This window comes from Uloborus diversus, chromosome 8 (genome assembly GCF_026930045.1).
Source record: "Uloborus diversus isolate 005 chromosome 8, Udiv.v.3.1, whole genome shotgun sequence".
NCBI classification, from domain to species: Eukaryota; Metazoa; Arthropoda; class Arachnida; order Araneae; family Uloboridae; genus Uloborus; species Uloborus diversus.
The window spans coordinates 78,408,788-78,431,201 of NC_072738.1; the positions used below are offsets into that span (position 1 = coordinate 78,408,788).

Genomic DNA, 22,414 nt, shown 5'->3' on the forward strand with positions numbered 1-22,414 from the left:
TTCATGCTTTTGAAGCTAAATTTTTGTATCAATAGATTGATTTTGGTTCTGTATCATGGGAAAATAAATGTACATTTAAAATATAAGTAGATATTTAATACGTTAACTTGAAAATTCTTGAACTAAAACTATTTATTATTTTCAGATAATACCGAAAATACCAGTATTTTCCTCAGCAAATACCGGGATTACAAAATTGCAAAATTGCTCGAAATACCGGTATTCAGTATACCAGTATTGCAATCCTTATTCACCGCTATCAGTGAAAAATGAGCTAACAAATAACACTTTTGGTATTCAAAAAAATACTTTAAGAATTGGATATTTGAACTTCTTCTGTTGAGCGCCAATGCCTTTGCATGGGTCAGCTAGTTGTAAAATGTAGGAAATTTTATAACTTACATGAAGAAGTAGGATACTTTTGAAAGCAGTGTTAAAAATGAACTTTCAAACAGTAAAAAAATAAGATAAATGTAAAAGTGAAATAAATTGAATACCTCCATTAGAACCAACATTAGCATAGGAGTCATTTTTTGTTCTATTAGCTTGAGGTTTCTCACCACTTTTTGAGCCTTTTCTACGTCTTCTGCGTAATAATCTGAAATTTGTAAAATAATAAATTTTCAGTTGGAGTGACGATAAACATTTTTTAATATGCAAACACAGAACCTACTTACTTTGCAACCAATCCTAATAACGTTATGCCTAGAGTTACAGAGAGAAATGTAATTTTTGCATTCTGTGAAACAGGAAGTGGCAAGAATTTTAAAGTTGGCTTAAAATCCATTATATCCTTAAAGCTATAATAAAGTTGTTCATCATAATTAGTGAAAAAAAGAGATCATCAAACACATTCAATCACAATATCATCAAAAACTTTAAAAGATGCAATCTAATGAACCAAAATACTTATTTTAAAAAACAGATTTCATTAAATTTCAGTAAGATAGGGATAGACTGATTGTAAAGGTATTATATATAACTTTGGTCAGGGCCGTCCCAAGGGCTGGGCAATCACCCCACGCGCCACAAAATGAGGGGATGCTGCAAGGCGCACCTCATTTCATGTAACATAAAGGATGTTTTTTTTAGAGGTAGGAAACTTTAGGTTCAAATAAAACACAGTTAAATGTTGTTAATTGAGATGAATGTTGCTTTATTCGAAAGATGATTCTTTGCCATTTTTATTTAAATATGATTTCTGGCATATAGCCACCTCGGCGGGCTCGGAGAAAGTCCAATTTTCTCACGCGAAATTATTCGTTCACCGAACATTTCTTTCAATAAATCAATTGCGACATGAACTGTGTGGCATGTTGCACCGCCTTGTTGTCTATTCATGATGAAATGGCAAACCGAACTGAACACAAAATAAGTGACAGCTATCAAAATGGCACACATATCAAACAGTGATGCCAACTTAAAGTTCTATACCTCTAACAAAAACACCCTTTAGTATTCTCTTGCGTATAACCCATGAATGATCTGTTAAAAAACTGAAAAGTTAATGAGGTGCGGATATATGCTGCTGCAGATTATCTGTTTTTTTTTCTCAACACCAACACATTGAACCTCGATATTTACAGTAAGACAGTGCGTCTCAACATTTTTTACTTCATGGCACACTTGATAGTTGGTTCGATTCTTGCGGCACACTGAATTAAATTTCATATCTCAATATGGGCAATGTTTTCATCACTCACTAATTGAAGCAAGGAAGGGAAAAAAGCATTCACATATAGATTTAACATTTAATCTTTCAAATATTTCAGTTTTTTAAGAAATTGAATTAAAGTCCATCATAAATTTTAGTAATTATTATAACCAGCAAGTCCCAAACTTTCATTTAACACGACTGTGAAAGTTATGCCTGTCTTGAGGGAAAGTGGCGCTATTTATTCAGCTCTATGATGAGAAGAGCTATGGGAAGTTTTTAAATCGAGGACGTAGCCGTAATATTTTGTTTTTTTTTTTGTTTTGTTGTTGTCAATGCTAAGAATAACGGTTACAGTAACAGCTCATGAATAACGTGATCAGAAATTTTTAGGTATACTCCTTTTACTAAGAGCTAATATATGTTCAAAGGCGCTAAACCCCAGTTTTAAGGAGTGGTCGCTCCAGAGATCAATAATTTTTTCTTATGAAGAAAGTTCCTTGCTGATGCCTCAACGGATCACGGACCCAGTCATATAGTTATATGTCAACTTGAAGTTCTGCTTAAACTTTGTTCTGTTTCATGGCCTACCACCATTTTAAGCTTTTCTTTCAAGGTGTATATATAGTTGGGGCAAACCTAACCTGGCAGCATCATAATGCTGTAATTAGAATTTGTTTAGCCTTCATAATACTGTCATTCTAGTTTTACCCCAACTATAGTTGGTCTGTTTAAACATTTCCAGCGGACCACGATCAAATTCCTCTCTCCACTATTGAATTTTTGGTTTGAATCCGTTTAATTGTGCATACATATGAACACGATACTCACCACGTCCATGAATTCTTCGATTCAGTTCGTTAAGATTCTAAAAAATATCAGCCACGTTCGCTTGTTTTTCCAGAAAATATTTATCTTGTAATAAACTGGTATGTTTCGTTTTGTCGAGAGACATCAGAAATTTGTACCTCATCCCTCCACTCAAAAATTCTTTGCTAGACCTTGCTTTTCAAAAAAAAAAAAAAACAGCGAACCGCCATGTGACGAAGCCGGGAGTGATTATCTGCCCTAAGTCTTCCAAAAGTACAATGAAAATATGAGAATTAAGTGGTCTTAAATGTATGAAGTTGATGGTTTTTACTGCCTCAACCATGGCTTAACTTCAGCTCATATGTCGTATTGTTTTCCAGGAGAGTTTCACGATGGAGGAAACCAATTTGAGAACCTGAATTTTATTTTCGCATTCAACATGAATTCTTTGATATTTCCCATCTTTGCAACTACTCACAGCATGTGGGTGTGCAGTTGTTACACTGAATCCTGTTGTTTTTTATTTATTTAGCTGTAATGCAGAATATTTCATTACGCGTTGCATGATGAGAAAGTTTTTTGCACAAAATAAAATGATCTTGATTGCCGTCCTCATCAGCAAGAATAGCGAGCCTTTTATATCTGTTGATTGAAATTAAAAAAACTTGAACTTAAAAAAAAAAAAAAAATCAGCTACTTGTAGTGTATCACAACCATTATTTTTAATATCCTCCATCATGTCATTAATTAGTCGCCTGATAACATCACCTGGAATTGGCACTTTAACCACTTCATTCAATGCATTGGAACGTATCGTTTCCCGTACAATTTCTTTACATGTTGGTAAAATAAATGTTCACTCTGTTGCAATGGCGGCTCGTACCTTGAAAAAGTCAGGGGGCCAGACCATTAATGCACTCCTCCCCCTCCCTCCCGGTTAAAAAAAAAATTAAATATTTTTTTAATATTTAAACTTTCTAAAAATAATTATTTGTGTTACATAAATAAAATTAAATTTATTTTAAACACAACCCAAGCTACAGAAAACTTAAACTACTAAGAAAATCAAGAAAGATATTAATCTCATGTTTATGTTCATTAATTGCTGGCAGTCTGGTGCATTTTCACCCCCTGGCTTTCAAAAATAAAATTTAATTAACCAGATAGGGGAAAGTCACAAAATGCATCACAAAAATTATTAATCTCACGCTTATGTCCATTACGCTTTCTGGTGCTGCAGTACGCCTCCCTCGCAGCACCGGTAAGGGGCTGCTAAGGAGGCCCTTTCACCCCCCTAGCTTTTAAAAATAAATAAATTTTAAAAAGCAATATGAATCTAATATTTTTAATAGTAATCCTTATATATTATTTCTGTAGCCTGTTTTTGGTTTCTACGCCAGATTTTCTTCAATTCTTGATCGATTTCTTTGATTTACGCTTTATTTTAAAGCTTATGGTGCTGGCTACTGACGAAAAATAGACCCACGGTCTGAAAATTGTTTTTTTCAGCCGAAAAACCTGTTTTAAAGAACCAGAATGAGGTTTTCGGTTAAACTTATAACTTTAATTTGCGCTGTGACCGACAGAGCTGGATAGCTTGATCGGCAGAGCGTTCTCTTCGTAACCGGGAGAATGCGTGTTCGGGCCCACGTCCGGACAATCTGCAACAAAAAATTAGAGAAATATCGCGCATTACATGAACACTTAATTAATTGAATAACAAATATGAAGGAATAGAATAAATGAGAAGGAAACGCTCCTTGCTGATATGAACACTTGAAGTGACTTTGTGCTAAATTACTTCTGAATTGTACGTTTTTTTTTTCTTTTCTTTTTAAGCTTTGGCTGTGGTAAGAAAATTAAAGCATAATGTAAGCGAAAATATATGTAACAGGTTTAAGATTTCAGACTACAATAGAATTGTTTTTTAGTCAGAAAAAAATAATAAATCGTATATTGAAATATATATTCTTCTAATGAGTTTTTGACTCTTTGTACAAATAAAAAAATTACTACCTCAATTTGAAGGGTAAAATATATTTTTTCTTCTTTTTGCAAAAAAACAAATAGCTTATCACATTTTTATTACATTCGAAAAGCTATGCTTTAAAAAAGAGCATAGTTCAATTTACTTTGTATTTTAAACGTGCTGTTAACTGATGAACACGTGCTGCCATCTAAGTCATAACGGTTCAAGCAGCCTGCGGTAACAAATTGTAAAAATTTTCAAGAATAAAAAAATGTTTCTTCAATATCTTATATATTATTCCCTTCTCATTTTAAATCTTACCAGGCTGGCTAATGAAGAAAAATAGACTTACGGTCGAAAAATCAAGTTTTCGAAAACGCCCCTTGCTGTTTCAAAACCTTGATGCAGCCTGTAGTTCTTACGCATTTTTTAAAAGCAAAGTTCTAATGCAGTTTTCCATTTTTTACGTCGCTCTCGGCAAAAAAAAAATAGCCTGTGTGTGTGTTCATACTTTAATAAAGCTTAAAAGCACTGGACTTAGTTGTTCAGCTAAATTGATAAATTTTTTTCGGTAGAGCGTTCGGCTACAAACTATCTGAACTTCGGGCAAGTTTGGCTGTCCGATATAATATCAAATTTATATTAGTATTACGCATTACATGTACTCATAACATACAAACGTAATAAAATAAATGCAGTGGGAATGCTACTTGGTGTTTTTACTCCTTTATGCAGGCTACAGTTATCATTTGGATAAGTTGACTGTTAATCGAAGGGTGTTCTTCCTTTTTTTTAAGCTTTGACTACATCCAGATCACTCAGCATAATGTAAGCATAAAAAAGTATTAGATTTACCAAAAGGAAATCCTTTTTGTGCAGAAAAACATTTTCATTGTATGCTGAAATGTAGATGTTTCTAATAGCAGTGTTCGACCATTTGTGCAAATGAAAAAATACTACGCCAAATTAGAACTACGAGTTTCACCCAGTGAAGTTTTTATTCGAGCGAATACGATATAAAGCATTAAAATATTATTATCTTCATTAGCAAGAAATCATTTTCTACTCCTCTGCATTCTGCTAAAAAAAAAAAAAATACATTTTGTCTACGTTCGAAAAGTTACACTTAAAAAACGGACTCAGTTCAATTGGTTTTGGTTTTGAATTTTGAGTGTTCGAATAAAAGAGTAACATGTGCGGGCATTTAAGCCGTAACGGTTAAAGCAACCTTCTATGTGAAATAGTTCAATATTCAAAGATAAAAACACTTATTTTCAATCTAATTTATTGCTTCTCTAGAATGTTCGTTTCAATCGCTACGTGAGATCTTCGTCATTCTTTAATCAAATTCCATGCTTTGCGAATAATTTTAAATCGTATCATGCTGGTTAATGACAAAACATAGAAGCATGATCTTATTATTATTTTTTTTTTACTATTTTGGCAAAAAGCTTTTTTGCTGTTTTTTACTACGCATTCCTTCAATGAATAGCTTTCGAAAAGGAAGGCGCAATTGCTAGGTTTGTTGGGGTGTCGGGCTGTTAATCAGAATGGCGCCAATTCGAATCCGTGCCAATAAATATCTCTTTAATGTTTCTTTTTTTCCCGTCAGATGCAGTGGCGGATCATGCGATTTTGGGGCCCCAGGCGCAACCTATCCGGAGGCCCCCTTTAATTGACACAACGAAAGTGATATGGTTTCCTATATTTACAATGCAAAAAATTATATTTTTTTGAATCAACAAGCTTGGGGGGGGGGGGGAATTATTATTTAAAAAGGAAAAACAACGACATTTCTGACAAAAAAAGTTTACTGCGAAAAATTTTGTCTTTGTTTTTTGGTAATTTAGGTAGTGCAGGGTGTGAGATCTGAACCCCAATTTCAGACCATCTAGCAAAATCCCAGCTTTCCCCTGTTTTTCAATGCGCATCATTCAGGGGCGCAACCAGAGAGAAAAAAAAAATCTTAGAGGCGGGAGTTTTTTTCATTTGGCCAGAAAAAAAGAGAGAGGAGAAAGAGAACCTTTAATTGGATAGGCAAAATAAGGAGAGAGGGGGGTCCGGGGGTTCTCCCCCATGAAAAATTTTAAACTCGTAGTTTTAAAAACGCTGTTATAGGCTTTCTTTGATGATGTTAGGGGGCACACAGGTGTAGCTGCAGGCAGGTCCGGATCTGCGCACCCGCAGACCCCGTAGTGCGGGGGTGCACCTGGTCTTTTTACGGCCCAAGAAATTGAAGAAAAAACTGAAAAAATCTAGCACTGTAAGACTTACTAACGTTACAAATATACACTGCACTGTTATAATCAGGGGTTCCAGACGAGTGAAAATATTCCCTCTAATGTGAAAGCATAGTGCCTGAAGGTGCAATGCAAGCTAGAAAATAGACCAGAGGAGCCGAAACAGCATGCAATCACAAAAAGGACTCATTGCGCATGCGCTTTTGCCTTAGACATACATTCAACCACCTCAATATGGCGGACAAATGATGATTGCGTTTGTGTGTCTTTCACATTGAATGAAGTACACTATTGGATTTAAACACAATTTTTCTTGGATTAATTATCCGAAATTACAAGTAAGTACAGCTTTTGATCACTTTGTAGCTTTTAGGGCTTTCAAACATAGTTAAGTGTTTAAAAGTGCATTTATTACTTTTCAGTTACCGTTACTGTCTTTTAGTTTCCGTTAACCGTTACTATCGTGAAATTTCCATCATTCAAAACGCTACTAAAAATATCTGTCATTATTTTCTTGAGTACTCGATAAGCAGCTTTTATTAATCACCAAAAAAAAAAGCTATGAGATATCAATAATCAACAAGTGAGAATCTTAATAAAAATGATTCTTGTGCTACGTAGATTATAACAGAAAGCTAGCGAAAAAAAAATCTCTCTCAGTCTAGTTTTTTTTTTTTTTTTTGGCTTTTTCATTCAAGTGTTAGAATCATTTCCTGTTAACGGTTAATGTCTGGATAGCGTTATAAATTTCTTTTGGTTTTTTAACTATCGAAAAACTTCATGTGCATTTTATTTTGTTACTCTTGATTAACGTTTATGAAACGATTTTGTTTTTCCGTAACTGTAATATCCCTGACTATTTTTGGCTCTTCATGTAAATAATCCATAAGTACAGCTATGCTTCATTTTCGGAATGCGTCAAGGTTTTAGTAAATGTATAATTTCTCACATTATTTAAATAATTACTCGTCTTCAAATTATAACGATTTGTGACAGATCTTTGATACCAAGTAAAGGGGTAGATATTTATTGTTTTATTAATTCTTAACATTACTTTTTGCAAAAAAAAAAAACTCGTCTGAATTTTTCACATGTTTTTAACGGCCCCAGAGTTATTATTAATATTATTTATTTTATGAATTTTTAAGAAAACGATAAAGATTTCACTGGTTCGCAAAGTTTTTCATTTGCTTTTACCGCGCCCGTGAGTCAAAAGAGGTTGAGAAACACTGAGTTAGAGCAATGAGCACTTCTTAACTATGTTGAAAAACTCTGAAATATGATCAAATGCTGTAATTACATGTTTTAATCATTTCCAGTATCGAGTTCAATGAGAAAAATGTCCAAAACGAAGAATATCATAAACCAAAACAAAACTTAAAAAAAAACCACAACTGTATTCGAAAACGCACACAATACGGGGGAGGGGGGGAGGAGGATCTATAGTAAGGGTGCCATTTCTCTCTCCAAAGGTTCCTTTTTTTCACTCCGGCTGTCTATTTTTTAAAACGTGCCTGTTTTTCACCCTATTTAGAGGTGCGATTTCGGCTCCGTATTGGGTGTCGCTGGTGAACAAGCGTTTCTCTCCAGAAAGGTGCCGAATGCATCCTGTAGTTTTAACAGTGTGCTGGCCTCTGAGGCCCTACAAGTTTTGTTGTAGGGGTTCCGAAATTCATAGATCCGGTCCTGGGTGTAGGGGTCTCAGCGGAAAGTTGTTGAAATTGAAGTCCTAAAAACACGATTATAGGTTATATTTATTGACATTAGGGTAAGGGATGGAGCTCAGGGACTGCCTTTAATCGATTTTTTTTCAAAACAATAGATAGAGATCAATTCCTCCTCCCCCCCCTTCCCAATTTTCGAAACTGTATAGTTTCAAAAATACAGCAGTAGACAAACTTTACGGGATATTTAAAATCTGATGAAAACCTTCGTGAGAGATTTGCTTTTGCTTCTTTCTTGAAAATTGTACAGTATAATGAAATCCATACTTAAAGGATAACTTAATAGGCTAGACCGGTTATAGTTTAGGCACATTTTACATTTTGATTTTTGTTATATTTGTTATTTTATATTTTTCGTTACGAGGGTTACGTACCAAATCAAAATTTCATCGGATGCAAGCACTATTTTCCTATTAAATAATGATTTCAAACCTTTGTAGAGATAATGTATTCGCAACAATAATATCTTATCGAAATTTATTAACTATACTCAACATGAGTCAAGTAGATACACAAAAGAATAAACTGTTGCGCTGAAGTAATAAGCGAAATGAAGTTTTTAAGGGTTGTTTTGAAAGAAGATTCTCACAAAATATTTTGTTCGAGTGAGATGCTAAAAGTAAATTTGATTTAGTTAATGTAAATAAAGTATGGCTATCTTCTCCGAATTACGCTCTTTTAAATATTTCTAGAGTAATTTCATTCATTTGAGGGTTTTTTTTTTGAGCAATCACGATTGCTTATTGTTCTCATTTGACTGTTTTTGGCGTTACGCTGATTTTATTTTCCCGCCAGCACCCTCTGCCAGCACCACCGTCGCATCGACCGGCCTCAAGATGCTGCTCCTCTTGCGAAAACCGTCTCCAGGTTGCGCCCATGTCCTACACACACACGCATACACACACACGCCTACACACTCATGCCTGCGCACAGACACAAACACACACTCCTACACACATACACACACTCATGCCTGTACACAAACACATATGTCTACATACACACATACGCACACTCATGCCTGCACACAGACACAAACACATATGTCTACATACACACACACACGAACGCCTACACACACAGCACTGCAGACACAACACGCACACACATGCATACATACACACACACGCACCCACACACATGCGCCTACACAAACATACACGCTCGTGATTGCGAAAAACATAATTTGAATTCAAGATACCAAAAATTCAAGTTTTTTTTTTTTTTTTTTTTTTTTGAGCAATCACGAATTCTCACGTCTCGCTCTCAAAATCAAAATTGCCTTATTATTCTTAACATTAAAACCACTTTATTATCACTTCCTGTTAACCAATATGTATTTTATACCATACTGAGGAAAATCCTGTTCAAGAAAATCGACCCCCCAAACGAAATGCTGAAAATACCGCCCCTGACTGAGGCTTAGCTCAAGTAGACTTGGCATTTAAAAAAGGCTTTTTTTGCGTAAAATTAAGTTTTTCAGAACAAAAAATTACTAATTCCCATCTTATGAGATTGATTAGAAATAAAAATACATAACGTTATACGCTGCAAATAATCTTTATTATAAGTGCACCTACTGGTCGATATGGGCTATTAATTCTTCATCTGTATATTACCGCATCAGAATCACCATTTCTTTTTTGTGGATATGTCTCGTATTACCAGGAGGGTGTACAGAAATTTTGAGACTCATCACAAATAAAACTCTTACAGGCCCCCTCCATATTATTTACCCCAACTATTTGGGCCCCCATCAGGCTCGGGCCCGGGTCAACAAGTGTCCCTTCTCTCCCCCCCCCCCCCGTGTACTCCGCTAATGCGTATTATTCTAGAAAATCCAAAGTGATAATATGACGGGTGTAACGTTCTTGAATATTTCCATTCTCTTCCATTTGTAGAAACAAGAAACCCAACGTGTAGGTACTTATCGCAATTCATGATTGTAAAAAGCGTAATTTGAATTAAAGAAGTCGAAATTCAAATGCGAATCCTGGATGCTCTCTTTTTTTTTTTTTTTTTTGTGTGTGTGTGTGTAAGGGGGGGGGGGGTCATTTCTAAGCCTTTCTGAAAAAAGAAAATAACCATTAAAATTTGTGAGCCTAAGTATTATTCGGTTTCAACTATAGATCTAAACGCAATGTATCAACTTGACCGAAACAACACCATTACGTTAACTCAGAAACGTGGGAAAAAAACATCAGCGAATATCAGAAACTTCTGTTAGTAAAAATCATGTCTTCTATTCAAAGAACACAAATCTTGGTTTAATATGATATAACTACTTAAACACCCTACGCGACAGTTGAAAACAAACTATAAAAATTTAGTTTTGTGCGCAGGAAAGCATTTTTTTTTTACGGAAAACTTGCACACAAAAAAGACAGCTGTGGAATAATCATAACTCGGCGGCAGGGCTGTGGAGTCGGAGTTGGGCTCATTTCAGGGTAAAGGAGTCGGAGTCGTTCGAAAACATGTCGACTCCGACTCCGGGTTTCATTTTTTTTCTTTAATTTTCCCTGACTCTCCTTGCCTTTTTTGAAAAATAAACTAAAAATTAATTTGATCACATGTATAAATACCTACTAATAAGAAAATAACTCATTGTGGCAACCAGCTGGCTTGATTGTTTATCGAATTTTCTGTAACAGCTACCTACGCCGTCTCCTAGTTTGCTTATTTTCTAACTTAATTTAACTGATAGCAACTGTCAGCAAACAATTTTGGTGCCTAACATTTCCTAAATAATCACTTTGAAATAAAAATATATTTTTTACCTCGATCTCTGCTATAAAATAGTAAAAGGAATGCATGTATCGCTTGAGCAAGTCGAGAAACTTCTCAGGGTGCTTAGTAAATTCAAAAGAGTGTTGGTACGAAAGCACAAATACAAAAGATCCGATAAAATATAGGGGATAATGTTGTACCTTTGAACACTTTTTATATTTTAATTTTTAACGTCAATTATTTGAATCAAATTTAAAATCTAAAAGTCACATTAAAATAGCTCAACATACTTCTATAGAATATATATTTTTTAACTCAGACAATTTGAAAATAAAATGTTGCCAGCCATTTAAAGTATAAGTTCCAAGCTACCCCAAGGTTCAACATCCTATTGTACCTTGGGGCACATCCTGTTGTTCTATGGGAAAGTCTTCATGATTCAGGAAACAGCTTTATTATACTTGAACCAATTTTGCACCAAAAAAGAAAAAGTTGTTTAAAAGACTACATATAAGATTAGAACATTGTTCCATGTTCCTAAACATATCTTAATTATTAAGAACCATGCATATGTTGTACCTTGGAACGTGTCCTAAGGTACAAAATGTTTGGCTTTCCCAAGGTACAATCACCACGTGGTTTAATGAAAACCAAAATGATGGTCAATCTAGAAGCACTATAAATAATTTGCTTATGAGAAAATAATGACAGTACTTCTCTTTTATAACAGAATAAAATTCAGTTGACTAAATTTACAAATACATACAAAGACGGAAAATGAAATGAAAAGGAAGAAAATATTTACTTTTGAGTCATTAAATTCTCTTTCTCTCACAAAATCGTCAATTTTACTCATTTGATGCTGATTTTTACTATGGCACCATTTAGGGTGAAAGGTTACTATTAGAGATTATAAAAACATGGCTGCTAAAAATAGATTCTTAGAAATTAGCAGTGCCCCAAGGTACAACACTCTCCCCTAAATGTTTTTTTAATTCTAAAAATTTTATCTAAGAAAGCTTGATTAACACTGAAAAGTACAAAATAAAATTAGTATATGATTTATTGCTTACAACACTCAATAATTATAATTAATCCTAAAATCTTCATATTAAGGTTAATTCTGAAGCCGTCAATTAAAAAATTAAAATTAAAAATTGAGCCAAGAAATGTAGGTATAGTTAAAGCTATTCGTACAAAGCTGTATGCCGCCGCATTTTGTGTAAAATTTGCTGAAGACGTACATGTACACGACCTCTCTTCGCAATATAGTGCAATATTTTTGTTGAAATTTTTAAGATGAAATTTAAGATTTATTATTGGGGAATTTTTTCAGAATTAAAGAATCTCAAATTTTATAAACTCTGAAATTAAGTTGAGGTGTCACCCACCAGATGAGTGCCACCCGGGAGGGAGGGGGAGGGGCGCCACCTCTCAAGAAAAGTTTTTGACTTAGCAAAAAAGTTTTTTTTTTCTTTCAAAACTCTTTCTCTCACTCTTCTCAGTGCTTTCAAAAATGGAAAGCACATGATTTGATCAGCATCTGTTAAACATTAAAGGGGCGCAAATTAATCTTTTTCATTTTTTAAAAAAATGGGACTTTTTGGTAATCTTACTTTAGAAATCGCACCTACCGGATCATTTGATTTTCATATTGAATTTCTAACGTTGTATGCATCTTAGGTTTACAATAAAATACAACGCGAAAATTTCATAAAAGGGAATTAATATTTGAATCTCTATTTAGGAGTTTTTCCCCCTCCCCATAAGGGGGGATTTGAAAAAATAAATTTAAAAAAATAAAAAAGCCGCAGTCGGAGTCGGATGTTTCAAAACCTTGGAGTCGTAGTCAACCATTTTCCTTCCGACTCCGCAGCCCTGCTCGGCAGCAGGAAAAATTCAGCATCGTAAAAAGAATGTTACGTAGGAGCATTGCCTCAAAAAGAACTTTTTCCGACTCTTTTGAAACAATTTCGTTTTTAAACTTATGACCAAAAAGGAAAACGCATTGGAGAAAAAAAAAAGTGTGATTGCTCACCTAAATCCCAGGGCTGTTTTATTTTTGTAAATGCTTTTTTCTTTCATTAAACTAGCAAGATTCTGAACACTGTTAAAGACAGCACTCACTGACTGAACTACTGAATTGGATTGAAATGTACCGGACAGAACAGTTCTCCCGGCGATTTTCCAAGGTCAACCCAACCCCCCTGTCTTAGTTCCATAAAAATGCCTTTCCTTTTGTTACTTCTTATCTAACACCCCACTTTTTCAGGGACAAAATACGACCTTGAAGGAAAGAAGCGGGAATTCTCCGATCTCGGAAAAAGTGCCGAGTAGAGTGCGAAATATGCTAGATGAAGTTTTCCGGAGAAAAGAAACAAATATATATTTTGAAACTTTAAACCTTATACACATACAAAAAAAAATGTCCAAAATTTCTCTTCTGGACAAATTCAAACAAAACCACCAGAAGCCTGGGGCCCCTTTAGATGCAGAGGGAATTATTGGGAGCAATCAGCCCGCACCTAAAATCCATGACTAACTGTCAATTTCCAGGAGTTTTGAGCATTTTCCACTCAAAATTATGATTTTCCAAAGCATATCCACAAAAAAAAAAAAAAAAAAAAAAAACAGTTTTTTCTTTCAGAAAAATCCAAACGGAGACAACTGAAGCCTGGAGGCCCTTTAGACGCAGGGGGCCCTATTGGGAGCAACTAGCCCGCGCCTGAAATCCATGACAAACTGTCAATTTACAGGACTTTTGAGCATTTTCCACTCAAAATTTTGATTTTCCATGGCAATCTCAAAAGAAAGTTTTTGTCCCAGAAAAATTCAAACGAAGGCAGCTGAAGTCTGGGGCCCCTTCAGGCGCAGAGGGCCCTATGTTGGGAGCAATCAGCCCGCGCCTAAAATCCATGACAAACTGTCAAATTACAGGACTTTTGAGCATTTTCCACTCAAAATTTTGACTTTCCATGGCAAATTCTCAAAAGAGAGTTTTTCTCCCCAAAAAAAAATCAAAGGAAGGCAGCTGAATTCTGGGGCCCCTTCAGACGCAGGGGGGCCCTATTGAGAGCAATCAACCCGCGCCTGAAATCCATGACTAACTGTCAATTTCCATGACTTTTTAGCATTTTCCACTCAAAATTATAACTTTCCATGGCAAATTCTCAAAAGAAAATTTTTTCTCCCTGAAAAATTCAAACAAAGACAGCTGAAGCCTGGGGCCCCTTTAGACGCAGGGGGCCCTGTAGGGAGCAATCAACCCGCGCCTAAAATCCATGGCTAACTGTCAATTTCCAGGAGTTTTGAGCATTTTCCACTCAAAATTTTGACTTTCCATCTTTGAGGAAGTGACGCGGCTCCGAGGCCCCTTGCTTTGCTGGAGGCCCCAGCTAGCGCCTCATGCGCCTATTCGGTGATCCGCCACTGGTCAGATGCTCACATGGGCAGGACTGTATTTGCCACAACCTGTTTTTTTACATGCACAATTATTGCTTTTTCACGAGTCACTACTCAGCCACACTTTTAATGATATTTATGTTTGAATTGAAAATATGTACGACCAAAAGGTGAGCGATGATCAAATTATCACAACGTTGTATTTAAAGAGGTTTTGTTACTGATGTCTTTAAATTACATGCCTCCTCATCTGCGCTTACTTTTTTTTCGGTTCTTCTTCATAATGTTCTTCCTTTGAAAATCTTAAAGAGCGAAATACCTTATGAAACGATTCGAAGCACGGTGCGGAGTTCCGCACGGGTCGACTAGTATTATTTTTAATCTTCCAACAGTTTATTCGGAGACTTTCAATGGAAATTTTACGAAATTGAAGATCTGGAAATGAAAGTTGAGATGTTCCGCAATGTTTCCGGCGGGGGGTCGCAGGAGAGACTTATTTTCAGACGAACTTGGATAAAGAAGGAAGAAATAGTATGGGGCGGGGTACCAATTAGCTGTAACTATTGAAAACTTTTAAGTCAAAGATTTCTCTTTAAAAGAAATTAAGATTTGCCCTAACATCATTATTTTTTTCGAATTAAAATCTGTTTTGCTCTACTGCGTTTCTCAGTTTCAGAAGTTTCAAAGAGCAAATGCTTTTTCACTAGAAGCAGATGTTGCAAAATGCATAAAAAGACCTCGGAAAGGAGAGTTAAAACCTGCCAAATGTTCTTGTGGTGGTAAAGTGGATAAAATTTCGAATTGTTAGAAAACAAACCACCAACTTAAACAAAAAACAAACAAAATGAGGAAAAATTTAGGCCGATCGTATTTTAAGTGTTTCCGCAAAACTCCAGGACGTCTCAATGTTTGGTGCCTTTGTAGAACACAAGAGAAAAAGGTTGACTTACCCCAATGTTGTTTAGACAAAATAACCACAATTTTTGCGCGTCACACGTGAAGATTTATTCCGATTATTATCATTTACACGATGAATACCAAGATCCTAGGGAGCTCCCGCGGAGTAATCAAAACTTCGCAGAACATGGAATGAAATATAAAAGATTAAAATGTAAAAAAAATTAAGGTAGGTTAAGTTCTAAGTCCAGTCTATTGCAGGGATTCAGGTTGTCACAGCAGAGGGATGTGCATCGCACATGGGGGGACTAAAAAAAGGGCACGGCTTGTTGTTGCAGCAAAAGAATTCATCATAGTGACATCAGCCAAGGAGATGATGTAAAACCCACATGGAGCAGGCTACTATACCACGGCAATGACTGAGAAAGTTCCATTACTCACGGAGAAAATGGCGCAGTGGGAGTCAGAACTAAATTCATGTCGACCGCACAAACCGCTTCTACTATCATGGTCTTACCATATGCAGGTACATCACCTGCCTCTTTGATCTTATGTAAGGGTCACAATGTGAAAAAACTTGATTTTCATCCGTGCAGGATCGGAGCTACTTCCACGTGGAAGCGAACATTTATCTTTTTTTTTGTAAACTCTTGGTTAAATACTGGATCAAATTTTGAACTGAACAGTCGTTTGTTGTAAGAAACAGGGCTCCATGGCTCCTGTGTAATTTCTTCACAATTCACATCTTTTATCAAGCAGATGCATCCAGATTTCATATCTCCATCGTCGCCATTTCGTACGACCCTTCACAGGTCAAGCGTCCGCGCTCCTCACGACACAACGCTCCGTCACATACCACGGTTAGCATTCGACTACCCCAGGAATTTTTTTGAAACCTACCAGCGAAAAACCCACGCGGTCGCGTGAAAAGCAGATATTCATAGCGCAGCGAATGGGAACGCGGGAAAATGACATCACCAAACTAGACCACGCCTACGGCCAATGAGTGAAAAAGACGGGAGACAACGCATCGTGGGAAGAAGAAGGGAAAACATGGCCGCCAAAAACTCAGAAAAGACGCCATTAAATAAAAAAATCCGAAAATGCTAACACATGAAATAAAAACACGAATCTATGAAAATATATGTGATTACTATATCACAGTTCTTATTGAAAAAAAGAAAAGACGACCTTCAAAATTAGAAATAAATTTGGCCCTTATCGAGTTTCAAAGGTACTTTCCGGTTTTTCTTCTTTCAAGTTTTAAAATTTAATAGTTTTTTAAAAAATTCAACTTACCTAGTAAAAGTCTTTGCATGCAAATGGAAACAGTGGATTTTCGTCCGAGTTGAATGGTTGAAACTTGTTCAAATTTAGAGCTTCGAATGGTGACGAACACAACTTTTTGCGATAACTTTATAAGTGGAGAAAAAAGAAACGAGAAAACCCCCGCACATACCTACAATCCATTTTTTTTTAAATTTCAAGCACGTACGCACAAAAAAAAAATTATGGGTCATTCTCCAAAAAAGGTAACTTTTAAACGCAAATATATTTCAATTTCGAAACCTTTTGTTTTCTTTTTTTCGTTCTTACATGTAAGTGTTACCTACTGGAAGTAACAATAAACAATGGCCCAGCTAAGTTCAAATTATTTTGCTCATACCATAAAAAAAATTAAAAAAAACACCTTGTTCACAGAAATAAAAAAGAAAAAACTTAATATTTAAAAATCGAAGCCAATTTAATTTCAAAGTAGTAATTTTGTTAATTGTGCAAACAATCAGCTATTTTAATGATTAGTGTGAATATAATATTAAGCTCTATTAGTTAAAGTACGACTTAGTTAGAAGTTTCAAATGTATGTTAAAAAATAGTAGGTATTTAGTAAATTTGAGGATATGCAGGCAGTTTATAACTTTGGTAGAACGTCTCTTATTGATTTATTTCTCCTCCATCACTTATTTTCACCTCAGAAATAATGACATTGATAAGGTTTGTCATGGAGGTGAGATTCACGGAGATGAGGCCATTAATATAGGCCTAATAGATAAATTTTTCATAGAATATTTTTTTTTACTTTGTTGCTACAACCTGCACTTGTTAAGCATATGAAAATAACTTCACTTCCTTTTTTACATTAATTTACATACCTGAAATTCAAGTTCATGGAGGTGAGAAGTCAGAATAACCACACTAAGTTTTTAATGCAAAATCTATCTTCTTGTTTTTCAACAAAAATCTCACAATTTTAACTATGGCTGAAAATAAACAAGGAGGCTCCCTTGTATCATGGAAAATAAAATTTGATGCAACGTGTTAATGAGAAATGGAATTTTGTGCTTAGGTAACGGAGGTGACAATTTATTGTGTGACATGACTCCTTGTCCTTCTAAAATGAACTAAAACATAATATAAAAAAATAAATATACTTAAACAATTAGTATTTGAGACACTTGGGAAAGAAATAACAAAAAATAAGTATATAATTTTAATTAAGTTATTGAGCAACATAAACAGTCACACAGGGGTGTGACATGCCACGGAGGTGAGACTTCACATGTTGTGAACCAAAAATATACTAAAATAAAAATTATTATTAAAAAATTGTTGGCAGGTTTAAATAGATATATTTTTGATGAAATTAAAAATCATTGTTAAATGAATTGTTCCTTAAAATTTTCACTGTAAAAGGCCTGTGACAGAAAAGTTACACTTTTTGAAGAATTACCCTTTTAAATTATGGTCTGAAAACAGTGAGGGGGCCCGGGCCCCCTCTGGCCCCTCCCACGAGCCGCCACTGCACTGTTGGTATTTGATTTGATGAAAATAGCAACAGTTGATGCAACTAGAAACATTATATGTGATTTCTTGCACAGGTAAAATAGGTGTTCCTCCTTATTCTGCTAATCTGAAAATACCGCGGCACACTGCGGTATTTTCAGACCTTGGGCGGGGGGGGGGGGGGGGTCGTGGCTTACCGGTGTGCCTCGGTACACCGGTTGAGAAGCACTATAGTAGGATTCACCGATAGAGACCATAGGCTGGCTGAATGTTGTTTATTTTACATAGCTTCAATGTTCTTTTACTGACTGTATGTTGCTTATTTTGCATTGCTTGAATGTTTCTGTTATGCGATTCAGGCCATGTGAAATTAACAATACAAGAAAGGAGGAAGCCTTCATTTGCACAAGATTAGACCATTTGCTCCTTTGTTTTGACTCTGTGTTTTTCTAGTAATTAGCATACTATAATCATTCAACACATTAGTTTTCAACACATTTAGCATTCCAGTGACTGCTTTACTACTTATAATACATTTTACGGTGTCCCTCCCTCCCACACCTCCTTCAGTGGCGGATCCAGCCGATTGTTTTGGGAGGGGCCATCCGAAATTTTTGAACAAACTCCCCAGGGCCGAATTTAGCTCCATGCTGCCCGTAGGCAAATTTGAAATCTGCCGCCCCCCTCCCCCCTCTAAACGAAGCAAAATATCCTTCACTCAAAGAAACGTGAAAAAGTGTTCCCCTGATTCAAACTGTCAAACTTATGAAGAAATAATGGCGTTTCACATTCTGAGGCCCCCGATGAAATGATAACAGTAACTCCCAAAAAAAATTTTATTCGGCCAATTTTGCTGACAATTCGGCAAATACCATGATTGAAAAACATTTGACTTTCATAAGATGTGTGAAAGTAATACTATTAAATTACAAGAAAAAATTGTCTCTGTGGAAAATGAAAGAATGCTAATATTTTACTTTCAAGAATAACAATTTAATTCAAAAAAATGTGTATTATAATAGCAAATTTGCCATCCCTGAAGAGTTTGCCGCCTTAGGCAGCTGCCTACTCTGCCTACTGGGATATTGGGCCCTGATAACTCCCCAGAAATTTTCTTAAAATTAAGTTTTAAAAACTATATTATCGGGGTATCGAGACATTAGGTGAGGGGATGGATTTAGGAATTTCCCTCGAAAATGTTTCAAAATTTAAATTTCCGAGTAATTTTTGAAAATTAGGAAACTAAAAACGCATTTTGTCTATTTTTGATGATGTACGGAGAAAGGTCAGGTTTCGGGCGCTGGCCCCAAAATACTTTTTGAAAATAAAGCTTAGAAACCAAAATATTTTCTCATTATACATTGAGAAGTTAGAAGAGGATGGGTGCTCTTCTAGTTCTTCAGCTGTCCAGCCTAAAAATGCACCTTTAGGTAATGTTTGCTTACATTAAAGGGTGAAGGTGCTTAGAATCCTTCCTTCCTGGAAATATTTTGCCTTTAAGGCTCTAAAAATTTGATTTTTAACTATATTTATACATATTTTAGAAAGGGATGGGAGATTCGTAAGCTCCTCCAAAAAACTCCCTTTTAAAGTTATCATCACGATATAAAGGGGGAGGAAGGGGGTCCTATCCAAACTCGTTTGTAATTGAAGTCCCAAAAAAATTCATTTTAGTTGCTTTTAAGCAAGTTAAGTGATAAGGGCTGGATAAGCTAGTTTCCGTTGACATTTTTTCCAAATAAAAGACTTAAAATGCAATTTTTTGCTACATATCAAGGCATTTGTGAAAGGGCATGGGAAAAGGAGGTTCTCTTCCTACTTCCAAAGTTAAAGCCATAAAAAACGAAAATTTAGGCTCTCTTTGTCTTGTGAACAATAGTTATACTCTGAGAACTGCAGCATTTAGAGATCGTCCAAGTGTCTGTAGTTCGAATCAAGAAATGATGTAAAAGATGGAGAAAAATTTTGGAAATATAAGTTTTGTTTTGAGGATAGGAATATAATTTATCTCCCAATTATGGCCTATACTTCTTTTTCAGTAAAATACATGTGTTAAATTTTGTTATCTTCTCATAATATTTTTTTCTTTTTTTTCCTTAAAAAAATTCCTACAATCACAAGGCTTTGGGAGGGGCCATGGCCCCCCTCTAGATCCGCCCCTGACCTCCTTAGAAAAGGACAGTGGCTATTATCTTCATTTTCGCTTCTGAACTATTCAAAAAAGGAAAAAAAATCATGATTTTTTCTTCTAAGATTTCGGAAGGTACATTTTTACTATGTATAAAGTCCTCCCAAGCCTGGGAGGCATTGTCCCCCTTTGTGCCCCCCCCCCCCATAAATACATCCAATCCATGGTTGTAGGGTGACATTTTACAAGATAAATACTTAGATTTTCAACATTTTCATTTTTTGGAAAGTGTTTTGAGTATCAATGTATAATGAATATTAAAAACTGCTTTAATTTGTATTACCCATAGCCTTCTGATTTTCTTGTTCGTTAAGATTTAAAAAATGCAAGTATTACGCATTCACGCATATGATGCACTGATGTTAAACGTAACTTCATTTTTCTGTGTGTAGGAGGAGGGGGGCAGGAAACTTTCACCCTGGGCGCAGTTAGCTCTTCGGACAGCCCTGCCTTTGGTCCTCAAAAAGTTTTGAAACAGTTCTGTTCAAACAAATGTGCTTCAATTGTTACTAAAACCATTTCATATTCATGAATAATTAAACGATGCATTTCAACAAAATTTCTTATCTTTCCACTCTTTTCAAACAGAAAGAAAATTCAATAGTAAAAATATTTTAAAGAACTACTTTTTAAAACTCCATGCTTAGGATTGTTACCTTTAAGGAGAGACTAGGATTATACCTGCGGTTTTAATTTTAACTAGAAAACATTCCTAAGAGGGATCCAGTAGTCCCACCGAAAAAAAAAGACACTTTAAAACCATACCTAAACTGGATGAAAAAAAAAAACTCTTCGTTTAAAGCGCAACTTTGTGACCTGTTTTAACAACATCGTTCACTCTTTCTCTTTTTAACGCAGTTTTTCTTTTTTTTTTGGCCCCTCAAGTGGAAGAGGTGAATTACTCGTTGTAATCTGTTTTTACATACAGGTCTTCCTTACTTATTTGCATCATTCAAATTCGTATGTTTTATGTCTAGTTACGGCATGCAATCGCAGTGCCATTATTTATGTTCGTCACATCTTACATGGCGTTACATAGAACTAACTGAGAGAACGGAAATACATAAAAAAGAAATGCTTGTTAAGTCGCATCATATTAGTGTGCATTACTTTATCTCGTTATCTTAAGTTCCATATGAAGAGTTGCAGTAAATAGATGAAATTCTGCTGCAAAATAAACAAAACATAAAACATTATTTCGCATTAAATTTAGAGAAACTTCACAAAGTGCATGACCAGATTGTAGTTCGCACTGTTCTCAGATTTGTTCCGATTTTTGTTTACGTTTTGAAATCAGTCACGGTCACATTGCAAAGCTGATAGCCAAAAGCTTCACAGATATTTCATTATTCATAATTAAATTCATCTTTGATAACTAATATTGACATCATAGTGAGTTTTAAGATAGAAAATTTACTTTTTTTTTCTAATTTTAAGTGTTTCTACGGGCGGGAAATAGGAACATAGAAGTTAGCAGCGACATCTCTGAAGACTTTTTGAAACTACACAGTTTGCGTTCAATGAAGTATGTGAAACCTCTACAGTTCAGGTTGTTGTTGACACGATGCAGCGCAGCTGCTCTTTCCGAATGTTCGCCTCGCCTCTCAGAAAATTTAATAAGCTTGTCGTATCCGGTCATACGGCGTTGTTGTCTCTCAAGGTAGATGACAGGTTAAACCGCGGGCGGTGTGATTTTATTTTTTTATTATCTAGTGTACAAAGCAACGCTTAAAGTTCATAAGTTTTTATTATGAAAATGAAACTTCATATGCAGTGGTTAAACTTTACAACAATTACAATGTGAACAAGCGGAGTTCTTTATTATGTTGATAACAAGTTGGAATTAAAATGGGATTCCAAAGGAAGTTTAATACAGGTAAGACGTTTTAAATTTTATTAACCGTCATTCTCTAAAGGAAAATATAGTTGAAAGTTTGGATAAAACTGTTCAGCAGAAATGATTTTATGAGAACTTATAACAGGTGTTTTTCTTTATTTATTTATCTATACATTTATTAG

General features: G+C 35.3%; 2 protein-coding genes across 2 annotated transcripts in view; one reads left to right on the forward strand and one right to left on the reverse strand.

The window, feature by feature from the left end:
- Window positions 1-21,634, reverse strand: part of LOC129228269 (mitoguardin-like) — a 90,242-nt gene extending 68,608 nt beyond the window's left edge. The window contains exons 1-3 of the mRNA XM_054862938.1: window positions 21,506-21,634; window positions 678-800; window positions 498-598 (exon numbers count right to left, since the gene is read on the reverse strand). Coding sequence (XP_054718913.1) covers window positions 498-598; window positions 678-787 — 211 coding nt within the window. The 5' untranslated portion in view covers window positions 788-800; window positions 21,506-21,634. The remainder of the gene's footprint in view (window positions 1-497; window positions 599-677; window positions 801-21,505) is intronic.
- A 537-nt stretch (window positions 21,635-22,171) lies between these two features.
- LOC129228270 (protein crumbs-like) overlaps window positions 22,172-22,414 on the forward strand; it is a 138,233-nt gene continuing 137,990 nt past the window's right edge. The window contains exon 1 of the mRNA XM_054862939.1: window positions 22,172-22,271. Coding sequence (XP_054718914.1) covers window positions 22,244-22,271 — 28 coding nt within the window. The 5' untranslated portion in view covers window positions 22,172-22,243. The remainder of the gene's footprint in view (window positions 22,272-22,414) is intronic.